General features: G+C 44.1%; 1 protein-coding gene across 2 annotated transcripts; it reads right to left on the bottom strand.

Moving 5' to 3' along the window:
• Positions 1 to 669: 669 nt before the first annotated feature.
• RNF135 (ring finger protein 135) lies at positions 670 to 21526 on the bottom strand. Of its 2 annotated transcripts, none has more exons than XM_066617464.1 (7): positions 21108 to 21526; positions 12215 to 12304; positions 11168 to 11374; positions 10021 to 10183; positions 7515 to 7595; positions 6513 to 6614; positions 670 to 4423 (listed from the first exon to the last, which is right to left on the bottom strand). In XM_066617464.1, exons 1-7 carry the CDS (start codon positions 21504 to 21506, stop codon positions 3903 to 3905), a joined length of 1563 nt encoding a protein of 520 aa, XP_066473561.1. In that variant the 5' UTR covers positions 21507 to 21526; the 3' UTR covers positions 670 to 3902. The 2 variants fall into 2 exon arrangements, with proteins under 2 accessions (XP_066473561.1, XP_066473562.1); XM_066617465.1 differs by lacking the exon at positions 21108 to 21526 and adding an exon at positions 18232 to 18646.
• Positions 21527 to 21754: the final 228 nt, after the last annotated feature.

Here is a 21754-nt window from a genome sequence, read left to right as displayed (position 1 = left end):
ATGCACGGGATTGTGCTGTGAGCCATTTATTTCACTTTTATTTTTTTGTTCTCTAATTTGTTGTTCCCCACTGGCCCAATGATATTTGTTAGATTTTGCTCCATTTTGATTTACGTTTCAATACTTAAAAATTAATGTTTAATGCTTTGATGTTTTTACCTGTTGTAATGTTTTGTACTTTATTATAAAGCTCTGTAAGCCGCCTTGGGCATTTGCTAAGGTAGGATATAAATTTCTTAAACAAATCTTTATCTACCTGTTACAGTGTTGTGAATTATCACTGTTTTTATGCTTTACAGAACAAAAGTCATGAACTGCTCCTCTTCAGCCCCCCAATCCTCTGACCGCAGTTTATATATTCCCCCCCCCCTTCCAGAGGTTCCACATCAGTGAGCCATGGTGCCCTAGGGAGCTGTAGAAACCAGCCAGGGGAGCCACACACTCCTTACCAAAAAACTACCGCCCTATACAATGTATAGGATTGTAGCCCTACTAGGGAACCACGGCCTGACTTGGGGATTATTACAGGTGACATATCCATGGCCATTCAAAACAAAAAAAAGTAGCATTTGAAGGCTGTACAAAATCGGTCTATCCTACAGTGTGTTTCTACTGCCATTCAGAACACACTACCTGTACATGTATATGGAAAGTGTTTTGTTCGCTTATATGGAACTTTTATTGGCATAAAAACAATAACAATCCTAACCAGTAATACATACAAGGACAGAAACATTCAGCAGCTTTAGGAATCATACAGTTATAGATAGTTGGATCAGGCATATAAACATTTGTAGGCTACTCAGCTGCAAGTCATTCAGAAGAATTATAATTTGAGCCTATTTCTCAACATAGCAAGGACAAAAGAAGCTATATTTTCGAGATTCTCACTCTCCTCTATTGATAGAACGGCACAGAAAATGGCTGCATCAGCCCATCCCGAGGTTCGCAAGCACAGAGGCAAGAAATTTCTGGCATGGGACTTGATACAGATGGCAGGATAACATCACATGTTCAAGCATTACCACATGTTTCAATCTTCCGGGCAGAGTCTCTCTGATCTAGGTATTCCATTGTACCAACCTGTCAACAAGGCTGAAGGGATGGCATTGCGCCATGCTAGCATAAAGGCTCTCCTAGCCTGTGGTTTGCATAGTTGGTGTAGATAGGCTGCCATCACTGGGAAGCTGATAGGTAGGCAGAAAAACAATAGGGAGCACATCGTGTTTGCTCTACTAAGCAACACCTAGCATTCAATATCAAAAGATCTTTCCCTAATAACTCGGTGAGCTGCTTTGAGGTTTCTTGAGATACAAAAAGCAGAATATCATAAGAACATAAGAAGAGCCCTGCTGGATCCAGCCCAAGCCCATCTAGTCCAACTTCCTGTATCTCACAGCAGCTCACCAGATGCCTCAGGGAGAAGACAAGATACTTGCTGCCACTCCCCTGTACCTGGCATTCCATTTACCCTTGCAGCCTCTACCCTCACATCCCCCAAGTGTAATATCAGTTGTGTAAATAAAACACAATACAAACCACATATGAATGGAGTAACCCTCCTGATTGGCATTTAAGACTCTGTCATCCCTTCCAAACTCTTCTGAAACCTTCGAATTTCTTATTAGCCTTCTGCATACATTATGGGGAATATACAGGACTGCAAAGGAGGTCAACACTGATATTTTCAGTCATATTTGTGAATTTTTTCATTTCTTACATTACTCTTGAAAAAATGCAGAATCAGAAAAATGGTTATTCTAAAAACTTAAAACATAAAAAATGACATACAAAATATTTATTTCCTTTGCTAAGCATATAATGTAAGTTTACTAAATTTTCCATATTGAAATACTCTTGCATATAGCATTTTCTGACAGTATTGTGCAAAGTTGCTTTAGGATTTATTAATTTTTTTCCTGAGAAACTTCAGAGCCTATTTCACATACCCAATGGCAGAGATCCCTATGTCCTTTCTGCACTGCCTGGGCAACTTCATACAATAAAATCTGGGGTCAATAAAGTATCTAATCCCCAACTGATATAAATAGTAATGATAATTTTATATAATGTCTTGGTTTTCTGGCCATGCTGAAAAAAGGACCTCTTTACTTCATGACATGAAAGCCTTCACCTCATTTACCTGGAAATTCCCTCTTATGAGTTTGGAACAGTGGAACTGGTTGTCTGATCAGAGCTGCCTTGAGTGCCCTTGAGTGTGCAAGAAAGGCAGGACATAAATTCTTCAAATAAATAAATCTGTTTTAAATCCAGGGCAACCAGATATTCTCCAGTTCCAAGAATTTCATATCCTATATATTTGGCACTATGTGACTGGAGAAAATCCACTAAGCAAGCAATGCAATAGCCACAGACCTGAGGGTAAAATTAGTTCTAAAAGCACTAATAGGCTATGCATTACATTCAGAGAAGACCTTATGCATTCCAAACCTGATGCCCTTTGCGAGCATACATTTTTTAGCCTGTAATTTCCACCCAGTGACTACAGAAACTAGGCATATCTGCTTTAGAGAAACTGGTTTAATAGCCAATCCCTCTCTTTGGGGAGACAGTAGTTCAGTGGGCCAGAAAGGATTACTACACTCAGGGTGCAATCCTAACTCCTTATGTCAGTGCTTTCCAGCACTGACATAAGGGCAATGCAGCTCTGAGGTAAGGGAACAAACATTCCCTTACTTTGAGGATGCAGCACATGTCCCATTGGCACCGCTATGACATATGGGGTTAGGATTGTGCCCTCAGTGGCATAGCTAAGGGGGTGCAGGGGGTAGCAGTTGCACCGGGCATCAAGCTTTAGGGGGGCAACAAGCTGGGCTTGACACTGGTGACCAAAATAGTGAAAATCTTGGTATGTATGAATAATACCATCATGTTATATATCACTGGAAAGTTAATTTAATGCAGAATGCAATGAAACAAACCACATTGGAATATCTGTATTCTATCAAAAGTTATGGACAATTAACCAGATAATGAAAACACAACTGCCTTATGGAACAAAAAGTGGATTTCTTAACTCAAAACTGACCTATGTGACTGACTGTTCTGAGAGCTAATGACATGTTATGTTATTGATGTGTTGCAATGACACGTTATTATGATACAGCATGGAACAAATAAGGTATTAATATGAATCAGCTCTGATTTTCACATATCATAATACAGTTATCCCCGCTAACTGGGTAAAGATGCAATTCTTCAAGTGGTACTCTTCTTATATTTAGCAGGGGAAGAATAATTGTCCCTCTTCACCCCAGCACAGTGTCTCAAACCAATGAGAGGCACACTTTTATTTACCTAATTAAATTTGATTTTGTCTTGGAGGGGTCTACAAATTTTCTTTGACCCCCAGGTAGCAGATAGATGCCTTAGCTATGCCACTGACTAGGAGGAGGTGGCAGAGCAAGTGGGTGGTGAGCTGCAGTGGGGAGGAGGCAGGTTTCCCCCCAATTTTCATTTTTAAAAGCCCGGACTTGATGTCACTTCTGGTTGTGACATTACTTCAGGGGCATCATTCTGAGCTTGGCATCAGGCTACACGATCATTAGCTATGCCACTGACTACACTCTAATGGAGAAGTACCCTAACAAAACTATAGTTCCCAGGATTCTTTTGGGTTGGAGTGATGAGCAGGAATGGTGTCAGAGATCAGCCAGGTCAAGCACTGGCAGGGAAATATGCTGACCATAGAGCCCACCCAGCCAGACTGACCTATGAATGCTCAGTATTGGTGACAGTGTTAGCACTCAATGTGTTATTGGAGAGGCAACAGGCGGAGTCCAATGCAGAGCAATACTGGGTTCCTAGTAATCTGAACTGGCCTTGTCTATTTCAACTGGCATGAAAATAAAATAAAAAACTGGAGTGTATGGTTAATTCCTCTAGATATAATTGATAGTTAAGAATCCACCTTCGCGGCCACCATAGATCCAAAAGGCAGGGTAAACAGGATTTACTACATTGATTTTAAACTGATGTAAGAAAGTTTCTGTAACAGTGAGAGAGTAAAATGATAAGGTATTTCTTGGAATGTCCAGGAAAACTCCAACCTGCAGAGGTTTCTCTTCTTCAATTTGAATTTCTTGATTGTTGTGCCAGGCTGAAAGCCGTTTATTTGACCATTCTATGCACCAGGATAGCTCAGTTCTCCCTAGCTGGTCATCTCTGCCAATTTTCCCATCAGCAACACCAATGGCCCAGGCAATACAGTCTTTAGTACTTGCTTCCCAATAATGGCATCCTTCAGAAAAACCTGGCGAGCCCATCACCTGGCTGGTGCGGAATCTCTTGGTGGAATCACCATAATCACAGGAAGTAAGAGACACAGTCACCCTCTTTTTATCCTCTGAGAGTTTAAGCATGCGATGGATTCTCTTGTGATCAAAGGTCACATTGGACGCCCCTGAATGAAACAAAATGAAAAAGTGTTCTGATCCAAGGGTATTAAATCAAGAGGATTGGGGGGGGGGGGACTGTATCTGCAGAACCCATATCCGCAAATTCACATGTCTGTGGATACGGGCAGGCCCCTCATCTCTGGAGGGGCTTTTGAATTCCACTGAGGCCACAGATGTCTGCCTGCAGCCTTGGCAGGTCTCAGAATGGCCATTTGCAGCCAAAAACCAGAAATGACATTTCTTGGTCGAAAACGGTCATTCTGAGATCCAACAAGACAGCAGGCGGCTGTCCATGGCCTCAGTGGGGCTTAGAATCCCCTCCAGAGTGGGAGGAGCACAGCTCACCCCTAACTGCAGTTTTAGCTATCCGTGGGGTGTTCCAGAACAGAACCCTTGTGGATTAAGAGGCACCATTGCATTTGTAACATTCAAACTAAAAATTTAAGCCAGAAAATCCTAACTCGAATAACACACCTTCTGTTTATTTACTTAGGCATATGCATATTCACACAGTATACATCATTTGTACCGTCCTTCTTCTAGTAGTATACTCAACATATTCCACTTTATCCAAAAAAATCCACAAGCTAGCTTAGAGCCCAATCCTATCCAACTTTTCAGAGATGATAGCGCAGGTGAGGGGGCAGCACTGCCATCCACTCCCCTGTGCTACCCTGTACATAGGACCTGTACTGAAGCCTTTGGAGGGCAGGGAAGCCCATGCGAGGCCTCTTCCTACCTGTTGAAGGCCTTCTGAGGCCTCCAGAAGGCCTAAAACCCCACTTCAGTTTTCAGGCAAAAACCAGACATGACATTTTAGACCCTTAGAAGGTCTTTGGAGGATAGGAGAGGGCCTCACCGGTTCTCCAAAGGCTTTCTAAGGGCCTAAAATGTCACTTCTGGTTTTTGCCTGAAAACCCGAAATGGGCTTTTAGGCCTTCCAGAGGCCCCTCCAGACATGACAGTGGAGGGAGTGGTAGCATTCTCGGGGGGGGGGAGTTGCATTCTGTGGTCCTGGTCTATGCAGCACATGGGTCAGGATCATGAGTGCAATTGACCAAGGTCACTTCATGGCCAAGTGAGGATTCAAATCTAGGTCTTCCTCATCAGATCCACTGCACAGGCTTTCATCTGATAAGCTGTTCAAAACCTTCATGTTTTTAAAGAAGATGACAAATAGTAATTGCTTCCTTAGTCAAAGAATTCATTTGTTACTTTTCAGCCAACTACGATCAACTATAAATGACTTAGGCCGCAGTCCTAACCCACTTTCCAGCACCGACGTAAGGGCAATGCAGCTCCGAAGTAAGGGAACAAACATTCCTTTACTTTGAGGAGAACTCCGTGAGTGCCACCAAACTGCAGGATGCAGCACATGCCCCATTGGCTCCGCTATGCCAGTGCCGAAAATTGGGTTAGGATTTGGGCCTTAGAGGTTCAGCTGAGCAAATATAAACAGTCTCAAGATATGGTAAAAAAATTTTATCCACTAAGCGTGTCCAAGTCAGGAGGCGCCAAGTACACCCACATACCATGCCTTTAAAGTGCATGGGAAATAAGAAAAGGTGACACTTCCATTCCGTACGGCTGATTTTAGGTGATAATAATGCACTTGTCTGTAATCACAACACAAGCAAGTCACAGCATGGCACAACATGTTCAGCGGGACACAGTGGTGCCATGTTTCCTCGTGTCATCTCCCTCTGTTTCACAACTTGCAAGATCACTTAGTATCGTGCCATCACCGTGGTGTGCATTTCCCTATCCCTACCAATCATGTGAGGCAGACATTGAGAACAGTACATGACATCCTAGCATGGAATAGATAGTTCTACATGATCTGGGGATGAATCCATAGGGGAGTGCTATTTCTGGCAGCAGTCCTGTGTTGCACCTAATGCGTCATTTCACTCACAGTCATATAGGTTCTTAGGGTTGCTCTAGGGCTGTGAAATCATTTTGTGCCAGTCTATACTCCACATGAGACAGGGAAAACTAACAAACACCAGCTTACTAAAGCCTTATTTGAAGGATGAATAAGAAATCTCTTGTCCACACTGCTGAATGTTACTGTGCACTGATTTATACACTTACACTGAGAAAACTGTCTTGAAACAATTGGCACTCCATTGTTTCTGGTAGATGCTACTGCTGAAGAACAGCTGCCAGTTTCCTGAAGTGAATCTTGATTCCATGCTGATCAAGAAATAACAAGGAGACATTTATTTTATTCAGTTGAAAGGAAGAAAGAGATCCTTAAAATAAAATATAGAGACAAGCGATGCTGCCAGTAGCTCACAGTTGCTGTGTACGCACTGTACCCATGCTATGGTACAGCGGCACTGAAATACCCACCGCTGCAGCCCGCAGGGCCAGCAAGGCAGCCAGAAGTCCCCTTAGTTGTTCCTTTGCCTTGTGTTGAGCCCTGGCAGCCTCAACTGATCTACTTGGATCTGGACCAGCTCAATGGCTGGTGCAGAACTGGGTGGTCCTGTGTAGGGTCTTCAGGTGCGGGAGGGGGGATAGGATATGGCGGCAGCCTCTGCTGCATCCCTGTCCCTTCCCGGGCCTGAACTGCCCCTCCCCGCCTCCCCCCATTCTCCCCCTGCCCCAAAACACTTCCCTGCTGTCCAACAGGGCATGAAGAAGTACGAACAGGAGTTACAGGGCTCACTTTTGGAGCTCAGCTTGTTACCCATTTCAAGGGTTTTTTTCCAATCAGGAAAAAAACACCATACTTTGTTTTCATATCCATTAGCAACTGCAGCACTTGCCTCCTAACAAGCACCTGTGAATACCCATAAGTGCCTGGGTTGTAGGATCATTCCAGAATAGTCAGGGTAAAGAAATAAAAGGTATTTGAGATATCACCCACAGGTGCCTGCACATCACAAGCAATAGCAAAGAAGCAAAAAAAATTTCCAAGTTAAAAAAAAAGATACAAATGAATCAAAACTTTCCTAATGGGGCCCAAAACACAGGGCCTGAATGGGCTCCGAAACAGTTTTGTGAGTACACCCCAACCTGTACGATTAATGTGCAAGGGGATGAAAACAAGACTGAGAAGGAAGGCAGTGCAGTAAACACAGTGCTTACCGGAATTACTGGAGGAGATGCCTTTGTCCAGTGCCACGTCCATTTCTGTTTCATCGATCTTGCTTGTTCCTGGAGAAGGCTCTACAGCAAAGAGAAACTCACTCAGGTTAATCATAGAGACTGGAAGCTTGTCTGGACAGCACATGGTATGTTGTTGCTGTTACTGGTTTCAATTCAGATCTGAGAAAATTATAAAGTAGCAGCAAAATTATTTGCTTTCATATGAATTATGTACACCTGTAGAGGATGAGGCGAAACACAGAGTGGTGAGGGGAATATAGGCGCACATTTTATTCATCATGCATCTTCTGTACTCTCAGGTTCCTCAAAGGGAAACCAAGGTGCTGCCCAACACCCTGACTCAGCTGTTGTGGCTGCATCCCAGCCTAGGGGTAGAAAAGTTGCCACCAGAGATTAATTTAGGTTCTACCTCAAGCCCTTCCTCCAGCTCAATCTGAACATAGAGTAGGGCTTTAATAAAGGGTGATGGGTTCTCAGTCTCCACACTGAGACAGTCCCCAGTTCAAATTCCAATTCATTATGAATGCATTAACTAGCCTTAGCAAGCTGTTCTCAGTCTGTGACATGGAGGTAATACTATTGACCTTTTGGAGGCTGTAAAGTCCTGGTCAGCAGCTGGTTTTATAGAAAAGCCTCTTGTGAGGAACTGTTGGAGGATAATATGGCTGTAATTCATCAACCCCAAGGGGCAACACTAAGAAATTCTACTGCTATAGCAGCATTCTTCCATACATTTCACTTGCCTCTTCACTTGGGATATCCTGGGGATAGGGTAATAGGTGCTCCTTATGTGACCAGTTTTGGTCCTGAGTCTTCCAGGTGCTGATTTGTAAGGATTACTGAGAGAGTGTATGCATTGCACTGTGAACATTCCAAAATGTGATATAAAAGACAAGTACCATGATCTTCACCACCACCACCACCACCACTTCTACTTATAATTACTTATATGCTTAAAAACAGTCAGATATCAGGGAAGTGCCAGCACTTTAGAGCAGTGTTCATCAGCCTGTGGGTTGGGATCCCAATGGGGTCGTGAAGTCTCACTGCAGGGAGAGGGGGTCACAGGAACCTTTCACAGCCTGTGTGAGAGAGGGCTTGGATCCAATCCAGGAATGGAACTGTCTTATCAAAACTGAGTCCTTGATATAATCCTGCAAGCCTCTTCTTGTTGTCTTGCCCAGCAGCTCTTAAGGCCAGCCCTACTCAGGCTGCTACCTTACAGGGTTGTTGTGAAGACACAAGAGGTAGAGGGAAACAGGATGGGGGTGGGTGGATTCAGTCCTGGCAGGGAGCAGGATCAGCAGTGGGTCCCCAGTCTCATATTTTGTTTGTTTGTTTGTGGGGTCATTTCACGAAAAAGGTTGAAGATCACTGCTTTAGAGTAAAGGGTAGTGCTACCAACCAATTAAAGAGTTTATTGATTAATAATCACCAATATAACCCAATTAAATTTTAATTTAACTATCACCAGAATTTCAATACAAATGTCTTTTAATGATGATGCAACAAGTGTAATGTAACATTTTCTAACAATAAAAACTAGCCTTGTAAATGGCTCTCTTTATCCTCTCTTTAGTATTTTCTGTGTTAATTCCCTATTACTATAACATAATAAAGGCAATTCTAGGAAAAATATTAGCACTATCAGAAAATATTGGCTTGCTTGTTACACATTTACTTGTGTCAAGTGAATGCTGCTCATTTCAGTGGGGTTTACTTCCAGGTAAGAGCATTTAGTTGTATGCTACAACTTCTGCCCAACTCACATTCATTGACACTAGAAACAGAGTTGCATATAACACTGGCAAAGGAGGAAAAGGACAAAAAAGATGGAGAAGGCTGTTAAGTAAGTTACAGAGAATGATAGCAAGCACCCTAAAAGGTGGTTGTGTAAGCACATACATGTGCACACACATTCTTTAAGAACATATATTAATGCATGAGGTACATGACAATAATACTGTAGTATACAATTGTTCCCACTGTAAAACTGACAGTAGAATTCAATAACAGTATCTATAGGTGAAATTTTAGAGAATAACAAATAGGGGGAACCATAACCAAATTTAAGAAGTATCCTGGTGAATTCTATTATGCTCTTTTGGTTGGCTTCCAGAGAGTATTCAGCTGACCACTCTTGTTGTGACAGAATGCTAGACTGGGGCTGCAATCCTATGCATATTTAAGTGGGAGTGCGTCCCACTGAAAACAGTGGAAGTTACGTCTGAGTAAGTGTCATATGATTGGGGGTTGTGGGTCTAATCTAAATAAGCAAATTCGTGTTCCTCTTGGCAGCAGGAACAAACAACTCAGACCCCATTTTACTTTAATACCTAACTGGACTCTCAGTGCAATCTTAAGTGTGCTTATTCAAAAGTAAGTCTTATTGAATTCAATGGGCGTTACTTGGATTGCTGAGTCATCTTGGAATGAGAACATATTTTTCACTACCAAGGAATCCATGCAAATCCATCCCACTCACCTTGTAGCAGCTGCCCCAAACACGTCTCCAGCACTGACTTTTCCAGCACGTTTTTGAGCTCTTCTACAGCATGTAAGATGCTACTAATCTTCTGAATATCAACAGTAACTTCATTCATTGCAACAGGAGAACTGACATAAACTTCCTGATCTGATGAGGTAGTCTAACAAAATGACAGAAAGAATGAACAAGCATCTAGCAACAATTTCATCAACAATTTTTGATGATTCCACAGTTTCGGAGATGGTTCAAATTCAGGATGTAACATTCACTGCTCTCACAGAATGTCATCCTCAAGTCTACACAACACATTATACTCTGGGCAGAGGGCAGATGGAAAGAAAGGAGATTTAAAATTCTGCTTTATGGGTTTGTACTCCAAAGTGCATCAGCAAAAGCAGAGGGAAAATCCTGAACAAAAAACATAGGGCATTTCTGGATTGTAGGAACTGCATGGGCATTCCACAGAAATCACTTGGATTTACTCCTAGGTTATATCTTCAGGACTGGGAAGTAAGCCTGAGGTAGGTGTTAAGGTAGGTGTTAAGGTTAGGTGTTAAGTTTGTATTTTGCACTGCACAAGTCCCAAAGACATGTAACCCAAGCTTATGTTTGTGCACCTGAAATACTGCAGGTCCAATGACGAAGCCACTATCACAGCTTATGTCAGTAGCAGATCATGGGAGAGGTGAGAAGATGGCAGATTTAGGCTGCCTTCACCCTGACTTGGCTGACACCACCCCCCTCCAACCACTGCAGGTGCAAGCTCCACTGATCAACTTCCTGCACACTGAAGTGAGAAGTCGATCATCTGCCTCCTTATGCACTTAACACAGTTTTCTCAAACCCAGAAGGGTGGGACTTTTGGTTTTATTTACAGGGACCAAGTGAATGAAGGAACTCCTTTGTTCACCTGGCAACTTTAATTTAAAACCCGAAGTTTTCCACTTCTGAGAAAACTGCACAAGAAACATGGTAAGGAGCGTCTTTTTTGCTTCTCCAGAATGCTGCAGCAGGGGCAGCACTCCAGATTGCACTGTCTGACTCAGAACAAGTCATAATGTGTTCAACATGTCTTAATTTCAAGTATGCACACCTTATGCACACTTACTCGAAAGTGTGCATTAGTCAGTCTGTCTCATTTTACCTGCAACAGTTCTTTGGAGTTATTTTGCAAGTCCAAAAGTCTTTCAATTCTTGCCCTGAGTTGCTCATTAATTGCATCTATTTTTTGTTGAGCTGATTTATACCCTTCATCAATAACCTTCAGAACTGTCTCTTCTTGGTCATTAATGTACTTCTTCAGAAAACTGAAATTTTCTATAACTGAACTTTTGCTCAGAGATACATAATCCTGAAATGCAGAAAAGAGAAGCTGATTAGGGACTGATTTGGACATACAAGATATATAATTTCCATTTCTTTATTTTTCCCAGCATCACCTGCACAATTGTTCATGTGCTTTGGAGCTCGAGAAGGGCCCACACACCCCATTCAATTGTCAGGAATTCTTATCTCCTAAAGGAGTTTCTGTCTATTTAAAACTAAGAATTGTTTCTCCTAGCTGCAACAGTTGCCACAAATACCATTAGGCACTGAGAGTTCCCCTGTTTGAAAGGAGGGGTTGTTTATTCCCCAACTTCACTTTCTTGGTGCCAATTTATTTCTACTTGACCACCAAGCGGTAAAGGACTATGCTACCTCAAGCAGGGGATCTACATGTTTGAATTTATCCCCTTACAAAATATTACATGTACATAGGGAAAAAAAATATGTCAAAAGGATTGAAATTTTCAGAACCTTTGGGCCCTGACATGCTAATTTTCTATAAGGGAGATTTTTCACATGAGGAAATGTTCAAACTTGCAGCTTCTCACCTAAAGATTAAGGTGGTACAGTCCAAGTATAACTGTACTGCCTGATTCTACTGAATGTGTAAAATGGCTCTCTTGGAAAGTGGGTTGTGAGTGAAGTAAGTGTTGGAAATGCAAGTTGGTGGGGAAAGTGTCCTAGCGAGACCAAGTAACTGCTCAGGTAATAGAAAATGCAATTCCCCTGCATCCTGACATGAAGAGCAAGTGATAGAAGTTCAAATTAACATTCCAGACAAAAGAGCAGTCTAACAAGCCCTTCCTATGTTCCAGAAGAGTGGGAAAACCACATGGATTACATACCAACACATTGAAAGACCAACCTTCACTCTAATGCTCTCCTTCGTCCACCTAGCCAATGTCTCTAAGGCCAATTCAGTTTCTTTGGAGACTTCACTTAGTTTCACCACATCCTACAGGAAAGAAGAAAAAGAGAAGCGTAGAAGACTTTATTCAGTTTTAAGCACATTTACTTGGTAACTCTAATAATTTCAACTGAAAGTACTTCCAAATTGGCAGACACAGAACATCCATAGCCTCATTCAAGGAACTGCCTCTCACACAAAACATGATCAATTAACATAAAAATCACAGGCTGGTATATCAGATACAAACAATTCTTCATCAGGTTAGCTATTAAACTCTGCTTTGCAAAGCCTTGCTGCTCACAACGTGGGTGTGATTTTGGTTGGTCCCCCAAAAAGACACCAGGTGATGACTTTTGAATGACAGAATGAGATGGCATGCTTAAACAGGACATACCGTTCTGTACTACTTTCAGAATTGTGAGTTGGGATGAGGGGGTGTCAGACCCTCCACAGTCACTCTGTTCAGACTCTGGATCCTCCCAGGCAAATCACTGCCACTTTACTTTCCAGTAGCCTAACTAGGGTCTCTCCAAGCCCCCCACCCCAAGCATAGTCAAGAAGGTGACAGACCTTTCCTCACTTTATGAATTAAGGGGTCACTCCAGGGATCTCTGTAATGAGTTTCAAATGGGAGCAACACCTGCAGACTGCACCTCTCTGGCTCATCACTTTTAACATGATGAAAGACTTGTAGGCCAAACCTGACTATGGCCAGACTACCACAAAAAAATATTTTGTCTATCTGACAGGCACCCCTTCCTTTAGGAAATGCATCATTGCTGAAGCCTCTATTGTCTGTAGGGAATTAGTGAGAAAAGAAGGAGCATCTTCCTCTCCACATGGGACAGGGAGTATGAAGTACAGCACTGTTGCTTACCCTACCAGGTGTTTCACTCATTGGGAAACAGAATGTCACCCCACAGGCAGCTGCATCTTCCCAGAAACACGTTATGTGCTATATGCTAGAAAAGATAGGTGCCTAAATCCCCCTTGCCCCCCCCATATCTGGATGCCTCCCAAACAACTGAATGTTCCTTTTACTATGAAGGCGGGCCCCAAGTTATTCACCAGTAAAGTTCTACAGCTGCAATGTCAGAGCTGTGAGACTCAGAGTTCATTGTAGGGAACTGCAAGCAATGAGGGAACTTGTGCTGGTGCCTCCCTCCTTTTCCCAGGGCAGAGTCTGGTACACTCTGCTGCCACCACCAAGAGGACAAGAGAGAGACTAACACGAAGAAAGAGGGATTATCCTTGGAAGCCCCCCACTTCTGTTATATGAAGTTCAGGTAGTTCCCAGAAACCTATCTCTCAGTATGTAGCCCGGGGTCAAGGAGAACTGGGACAAGACTGACCAAGGTCAACTAATCATGGGCAAGTCAAGACCACATGGCATCTTTTCTGGTGGCTGTTACTGGTGTCTTTTCAGCACTTTTTTTTAAGTTTGTAAGTGTTTGGAGAACAGGGAAACATTTACTTTGCTATGAAGACCACTTTGTGAACTATTACTAATACCACAGGGAGAAAAAAAACAAAACAAGCAGGCTTGGAAAATGATTTGGATATCTGCAGTACCCAAGGGCGGATTCTCAATAAAAATACAAGTAGGCAATCACTGGCAAACTTTTAAAAGTTGAGATAATTATAACATGTGTCTAAAATTCACTTTCCCTAACTATACTTCAGTATCTGCTTGATAGGTGTAGAAGAGAGCGACCAAAATGATTACTAGGCTGGGGCACATCCCTTATGAGGAAAGACTACAGCATTTGGGGCTCTTCAGTCTAGAAAACAGATACCTGAGAGAAGGACATGATTGAGACATATTAAATTATGCAGGGAATGGATAGAGTGGATAGGGGGATGTTCTTTTCCCTCTCACACAGGGTGACCAAATACAGTAGAGGACAGAGTGCCTATACCTTCAACCACTCTATAGAAGTGGGGAATTTGGACAGGTACAGCTTTTTAAACCTTTCCATGTTGAGCTGTACCTGTCCAAATTCCCTCTTCTGTTTAGATTTCGCACAACACCAGAACCAGGGGATATCCATTCAAATTGAGTGTCAGGATAATTAGAACAAAGAAAACATTTCTTTACCCAGTGTGTCATTAGTATAGGTGGGGCCTCTTTATCTGTGGATTCGGCATCTACGGATTTGCCCTACTATAAATGCCAAACCCCCAGATCACCCCCACACACACAGAGACCTGCCAGACGTGACCGGAACCTTGTTTGACCATTCCTTGAGGTTTGACCATAAGAAACCTAGGCTCAATGATGCCCAGTTAGCTGGCACATGACAGTTTCAGCAGTTGAGCTGCCTAGGACCAACTGTTCTTGGAAAAATGAGATTAAGGAAGTCTGCCTGGTCATGCAGCCTTTCTACAAGTGTACAGACTCCAACCACGACGCCTCTTTCTTATTGAACCTTATGGAGAGGTTTTAATTAAGGGAGACGTATAGGGGGAAAGAAGGTAGCTTAGGGTCCAATTCTATCCAACTTTCCAACACCGGTGCAGCCATAATGCAACCCCAAGGTAGGGGAACAAATGTTCCCCTACCTTGAGGAGGCCTCTGTGACTGCCTCCCCAACACAAGAAGCAGCGCATGCCCCATTGGCACACCAACACCAGCACTGGAAAATTGGATAGGATTGGGCCCTTACCACAATGCAGCCCTGTGGTAAGGGAATACATGTTCCCATACCTTAAGAAGGCCCCAGTGACTGCCCCTCCACCACAGGATGCAGCACACACTTCACTGGTGAAACTGCACCAGCACTGGAAAATTAGATAGGATTGGGCCCTTAGTCATCACAGGAACTAAATGATACTGTGCAGTCTTCTCCACTGGTGGAGAAAAATTGATTTCTGCTTTATAAAGTATTTGCCCTATATTTTTTACTTTTCCCAATGTAAAAAAACACAAGTCTCAGAGTTAATCTTGTCTGCCTCTAAAACTACCATCTCCCTAGATAAGAGTTATGCACACAAAAGGCCCTGAATTATTGCTGAGAGAAGCAGGAGGGGTTATCTCAGCTCTCTCTCTGGATCACCAAAGGCATTATCAGAAGGACCTTGTGGCCCATGTTTTCCTTCCTGTTGTTTCTAGCTCTGAAGGAGTGCTGACATTTACTGGTGACAAAACAGTCTGAAGAAAAAACAGACTGTTTAGGAATCACATTCCACTAGCTTATTATTATGATAGACAAGTATACCTTTCTGTTGCTCCTTGTTTTCTTATACTATAAGAAGTGTGTGAATTTTAGAATCATGGTCAGATGGTTAGGCTCTCACCCAGAGCTACTTTAATAAACATAGAACAATTTTCTATCTTCAGTCATGAGTTGCCTAATTAATTTCCTGACACCCCTTTATTTAGGCAACTGCAGGTCAGTTCAAGCTGAGCAAGGAAGAGCTGTTTAACTTTTTCCTTACCAGCCTTTTGTCTACTCCAAATTGCTTCTCCTAAACTGCTTTCCTCCCCAAGGGGGAATTTCACAACTGAAAGGGGCACTCAAGTGAAGATAATTTCCTAATAGATTGTAATGAGAGCCAGGATGATGTAGTGGTTCTGGAGCAAGACCTGGATGATACTATGAAGCTTCCTGGGTGACCTTGAGTCAGCCAGTATCTCTCAGCTTCACCTACATCACAGGGTTGCTGTGAGGTCGAAATGAGGGAAGGGACTATGTACACTGCTACACTGAGCTCCTTGGAGGAAGTGTGGTATAAAAATGTGAAAATAGAGTTAACCTTTCAAACTAGCAGACTAGAGCAAGTAATTCAGAAATCTTAGCTGAAAACCTTGTCTGATTTAACAGTTTAATTAAAGAAAAAAGCTAAGACAAGCAGGGAAGGATTTATGTAATGGAAGGGAGAGAAAGAATATCATTTGGACATTCTAGTTCAGTTACCAAAAAAGTGTATGGCTTCAATCTGAAAGTCCCTTTGAAACTGGATCAAACTGGTAGGCCACTCCTGGCTGTCATGCAAAGGCACCTGATACATGCTCAAAGTCACTAGTGTCTATTATTATTGGCTTTTTGAAGCCTGAAGTCTGGTACTTTAAAGAGCTAACCTTTGTGAGTTCTGGCACAAGTTAATCTCAGAGTGGGACACACAGAAGAGTATGAATGGTACATGAAAGTTCTCTGTAAGTCAACAGCCTGTCCCAGCTCCCACTTAGGGCTTGCCTCAGTTTCACACAACATTCAGCCCTCAAATCCATTACCATGGAAAGCCACAAAAATACTACTAGTAGGAACATACTTATTTGAAAAATTCTATGCCGAAAAGTAGCTGGCTCTTGTGAAACCAGTTCTACGTAGCTTTAGAGTGCTCAAAGTACTTATTAACAGCATATTGCAGATGGCATGCATTGAGGCAGCGGCCTTCCTTAGGTCACTTAAATCATTCAAGAGCAGAAGTGTCATGTGAACCAAGGATTTCCTGGGCCATAGCCCAGTCTCTTATCTCAGGGGTGTCAAACTCATTTCATACAGCAGGCCGAACAGCATTCATGGCACCTGCTGAGGGCCAGAAGGGACACCATTAACCTATTTCTACCTGTTGCATATATGCAACATTGGGCAGAAATGGCTTAAACTGGAAGTGACGCCATTAAGCAGATGATGGCCAGAAACAAGCACTTTGTTCTTGCATAGGAATTCAGTTCCAAATGACAGAAGAGAAAAATTTACAAATCTTGATCCTGATTTCAAGATATGGGAGAGACCAATATCACACTGGCTGCCCTTTCAGCTTCACCGGTTCTGCCAAGGTGTCATTTAACAGCTTAGCAGAACAGAAGTGCTCTGTGAAGTGACACCTCAGCAGGAGCATGAACTGGTGACCTTCCTGGTAATTGTTGGGCTTTCCCACTGTCTCCCTCTCTACCAGCTCTAGGTCTGCCCCCCTATCATATTCTTTGCCTTCTGAGGCCTCCTTCCATCTCTCCCTCCCAGAGCCTTGGCTGAAGTAGCACTGCTGAAAGGGCAGTGCTGGGAGAACCCAATTATCATGGGGGCTGGATCAAGAGCTTCCATGTGCTGTATCCAGCCTGCAGGCCTTATGTTTGACACCCCTGCCTTAGCTTTTCCACTACAAACTCAAGAGTAAAGCTACAAAGATACCCCTGAGCATGTATAACATATGATTTCACCCCCTAAACACAGTTAGAGGGTACAACATCTGCAAGGCACTGAGAGATTTTAGAGGGTTAACTTACCTTCTCTTGTTTGAGAAAAATAACTGAAATTGCAGCCAAGAGAATGACTACTGTTCCCCTTAAAAAACAGGATAGGAGGGTCATTATGTCAAAGTGACCTAAAGCGATCATGATTGGCAGAACATGTAGATCATAACCTTCACAAAGGGAGAATTCCAGGATCTTGTGTAACCAAAGTTGTGGGCCAGGAACATTTTGAAATGCAGGGCAGAATGACCTCCTAATTAGAGCTGGGACCATGCACCAAACCTGTCATAATATGCCCAATAAGGAGGTGGAAGTGACATACAGTGCCACATGGGTAACTTGTTTATCTCACGTTATTTAATGTGATTTTCTGGGTGTGTTTCTTTGAGAAACGGGATGGGAAATGAAGAGTGAACATTTGTATCCAAACTGAATCAACTGGCTTGTGTGTAACTATTGCAAATAAAGCCTCCAAACCCTTTTAAAAGGTCTGTGACTGTTTGGCATTTCATCAGTGAAAAGAAACTAAAATCTTCCCAACAGCACCTAGAGCCCAATGTCTATTCAAAGGCAAGACCCATTAGAGTCTATGGGGCTTACTCCCTGGTAAGTGAGGACAGGGTGGCAGCCTGGGAGCCCAATGCTCTGCATGTCTACTCAGAAGCAAGCCCCACTAGAGTCAGCGGGGCTTCCTCCCTGGTAAGTGTGGCTCGGATGGCAGCCCTCCTTAGGATAGGAGCGAGTCCCAGCACCCCTGGTCCCGACCCCCCCGCACCTGCGCCTGCCGCTCGGGGGAAGCCGGCTGCTGGCTGCCGGGGACGGAGAACTGCGGGCGCGCCGCCCCTCGCGCGGGCCCGGCGCCGTCGTGGGAAGCCGCGCGGTGGAATTGCTCCAGCAGCGCCTCCAGCAGGACGTTGCGCTCGGGCAGCCTCTTGGAGGGGAAGCCGCGCTGGCAATTGGGGCAGCCGCTCCCTCGGCCGTCCGCCTTCGCCTCGGCCCAGCGGCGGATGCAGCCCAGGCAGAAGCTGTGGCCGCACAGCAGCGTGGCCGGGCTGCGGAGCAGGCTCAGGCAGATGGAGCACTGCAGGTCCTCCGCCCTCAGCCACACGGCCACCGCTCTCCTCTCGCCGCCCGCAGCCCGCGATGTCGCTGCTGCTGCTGCTGAAGCCATGGCAGGCGGCGGCGGCTGCTGCTGAGCGCCGGGGACGACCCCGCCTCTTGGGCCGGGCGCGGCTTCTGCTCCTCCAAGGTCGGAGTCTTCCTCGGGCGCTGCAAAGGGCCCTGCAGCCCGGGGAGAGATGCCTGCGTGCACCCACGGGCGAGGGGTCGGCTGCAGCGCTGCCCGCAGAGCAGGCTCCAGGCCGCGCAGCTTAGAGCCTAGTCCCATTACAGTGAGTAAGGCTTACTCCCAGGTAAGCGTGGATAGGACGGCAGCCCGTGTCTTCTATAGGCTGCAATCCTATCTTCATTTACCTAGGAGGAAGCCCCGCTGACTATAATGGGACTTACTTCTGAGTAGACAGGCATAGGATTGGGCTCCAAGGGTGCAGTCCCATCCACACTTACCTAGGAGTAAGCCCCACTGACTATAATGGGACTTACTTCTGAGTAGACAGGCATAGGATTGGGCTCCAAGGGTGCAGTCCCATCCACGCTTACCTAGGAGTAAGCCCCACTGACTATAATGGGACTTACTTCTGAATAGACAGGCATAGGATTGGGCTCATAGACACGTGGGTTTTCCCTCAGCCATCCCCCTCCCCCTATACAGTGCTGGATTTTAAAGGGAGGGGGGAACAGAGAGTGATAGGAAGACTACCTTTTCTGAGTGAGAAGTCTGTCTCCATTAATGGGGGGGGGGGTACCTCAGTATTTTAGAGGTACTGCATGGTCATCAGTTTCCAGAAGAGCAACCCTGTTAGGTTACTGCAGCAAAAGCAAGGGAAGAATCTTGTGGCACCTTAAAGATTATCAAGTTTATTGCGGCATAATCATCACCAGTTACTTCTGGGTTGGGAGGCCAGATGTGACCCGACAAACACCAGTAAGAGACTCAGGGTGGACAGGAGGGCTTTATCGTGCAGAAAACATGCTTTGGAGCTCTGCCTGCTGAGCTGAGCCTCCTGTTTTATTGTGTTGCGTTCCTGGTCTTGCTGCTGGGGTCCAGGGGTCCTGTGAGTACCACCAGACACCACCTCAGGTACCACTGGTGGTATCTGAAACACTGGTTGAGAATATCTACACTAGAACCAGCTTCATCATGTGTATGAAGTGTTATTCTCAGCTGGCAGGTTCATATACTCATTGGTAAAGAGCATAAAAACATTGTAAGTGGTGGGGTGGTGGGTATGAAATACAAGAAGTATAGTCTATGACAATTCTAAACAAAACTCTCTCTCTCCCCCCATGCTTTACAAGCCAAAAAAACACCTCTAAGTCCTGACACCAAAAGGGCATGATGGCTTGTATATCCCTCCCTCCACCAGTTGATACATCTTTCTTGAGAAACAACTGCTCCCCACTTCCACCACCACTTCCAAGTTTTCCCTCTCACACAACACCAGAATCTGGGAACATCCACTCAAATTGAGTGGCGGTAGAGTTGGAACAGACATAAGAAAATGCAGGTGTGCGCCACTTAATGACAGGGATACGCTCTCTTATTCCTGTTGTTATGCGATTAGGTCATTAAGTGAACATACAGTTCAATCTATTGCCTCTGTTGTGTAAACACACTTGCTGCCAGACACTAGCTGGCGGCACAGACTACTGGAGATGCATTGCCTCTTTGCATTCAGAGCCTCTCTGTTGTGTAAACAGATACTCTAATGCAGGCTATGGGAGATGCGATTGCTGCGATTGCCTCATTAAGAGCATCTTTATTGTGCTTTGACCACTGTCATATACATGATCTGTCGTTAAGGAAACAGTTGTTAAGTAGAGCATGCCTGTATTTCTTTACCCAGCAAGTAATAAATCTGTAGAACTCCCTACCACAGGATGTGGTGATGGCATCTGGCCTAGATGCCTTTAAAAGGGGATTGGACTTGGAGGCAGACTGTGCAGCATGGCCTTTCCCAGTTTGAAGAGACACTTTGCCAACAGACTGAGGCAAAGAGGCAAAGAAGGAAGGCCCACAGCCAGGGAGACAGACCAGGGACACTTGCTCCCAGTGTGGAAGGGATTGTCACTCCCGAATCGGCCTTTTCAGCCACACTAGACACTGTGCCAGAACCACCATTCAGAGCGTGATACCATAGTTTTTTGAGACTGAAGGTTGCCAACACACAGTGGACAGATTTATGGAGGAAAAGTCCATCACAGGTTACAAGCCATGATGACTATTTGCAACCTCCAGGTTTCAAAGCTAGCCTGCCTCTGAATGCTGGATGCAAGGAAATGACAATGGGATATGGGTATCTTGTTGCCTTGAGAGCTCCCTAAGGCACTTGGTGGGCCAGTATGAGATACAGAAAGCTGAAATAGATGGGCCCTTGGCCTGATCCAGCAAGGCTCTTATGTTTTTATGAGTTTGTTCCTAAATTAGCATGCATAAGATCAACTTTTTTTTTAACATTTATAGGTATCATTACAATCATACAGTGACAAACATGCATGTATAAATAGTATCCTAATCAAGAAAATACATACTTTGTGTTTATATGGAAGAAGAAATCCAGCTGGTGAGAACTTCAGATCCTGAGAGCCACCAGCTTCTTGATAGTCTTTCTTGAAGGAGTTCAAGAATTCCTGGCATTTTTCTGACTTCCATCCCCGGGTTCTTGCTGTTTTCTTAATCAACTGGAAAGTTTCCAGGATGTTGACAATCGATCTATTGTATACCAAATTATTTGGATGAAACTGTCCCCTGCACTTGGGGCAGGATGCCTTGGTTCCAATCTCCTTGCAATGCCGAGAGATGCAGTCTTTGCAGAAGTTGTGGGAACATTGTATTATCAACACTGGATGCTTAAAATAGTCAAGACAAAGGCAGCAAATCAATTCATCCTGCAGGTTTTTAACAGGATCAAGAGCCTCAGCAACAGCCATGGCCACTGAGAGGCAGACAACTAAAGGACTTCCAATTTCCTTTATTAGGATACAAATTTTTATAAGCGAGAAAGGAAGGGGAGGAGGTGGGGCTTGTCCTGCTTTCATTTTCTATTCAGTTAGTGGTGATTTCTTGGAAATCCCCCTTTGTATTTCCTCTGTAAATATAGCTAGCTGCCAAATTTGCTAAGTCATTTCCAGTCTCCGGATCTGGAGTCTGTCTTTTTAAAATTCTATACCCCCATCAG

This window comes from Tiliqua scincoides, chromosome 2, assembly GCF_035046505.1.
Source record: "Tiliqua scincoides isolate rTilSci1 chromosome 2, rTilSci1.hap2, whole genome shotgun sequence".
Classification (NCBI taxonomy): Eukaryota; Metazoa; Chordata; class Lepidosauria; order Squamata; family Scincidae; genus Tiliqua; species Tiliqua scincoides.
This window is presented reverse-complemented; position numbering and strand designations above follow the sequence as displayed.

Excerpts from the sequence above, each read along its gene's own strand:
- RNF135 (XM_066617464.1), bottom strand. The coding sequence starts at position 21,506 with ATGGCTGTTGCTGAGGCTCTTGATCCTGTTAAAAACCTGCAGGATGAA. Across the intron at positions 10,184-11,167 it reads ACTCCAAAGAACTGTTGCAG|ACTACCTCATCAGATCAGGA; the intron begins GTAAAATGAGAC and ends TCATTTTGTTAG. Across the intron at positions 7,596-10,020 it reads TTTGGGGCAGCTGCTACAAG|AGCCTTCTCCAGGAACAAGC; the intron begins GTGAGTGGGATG and ends TCTTTGCTGTAG.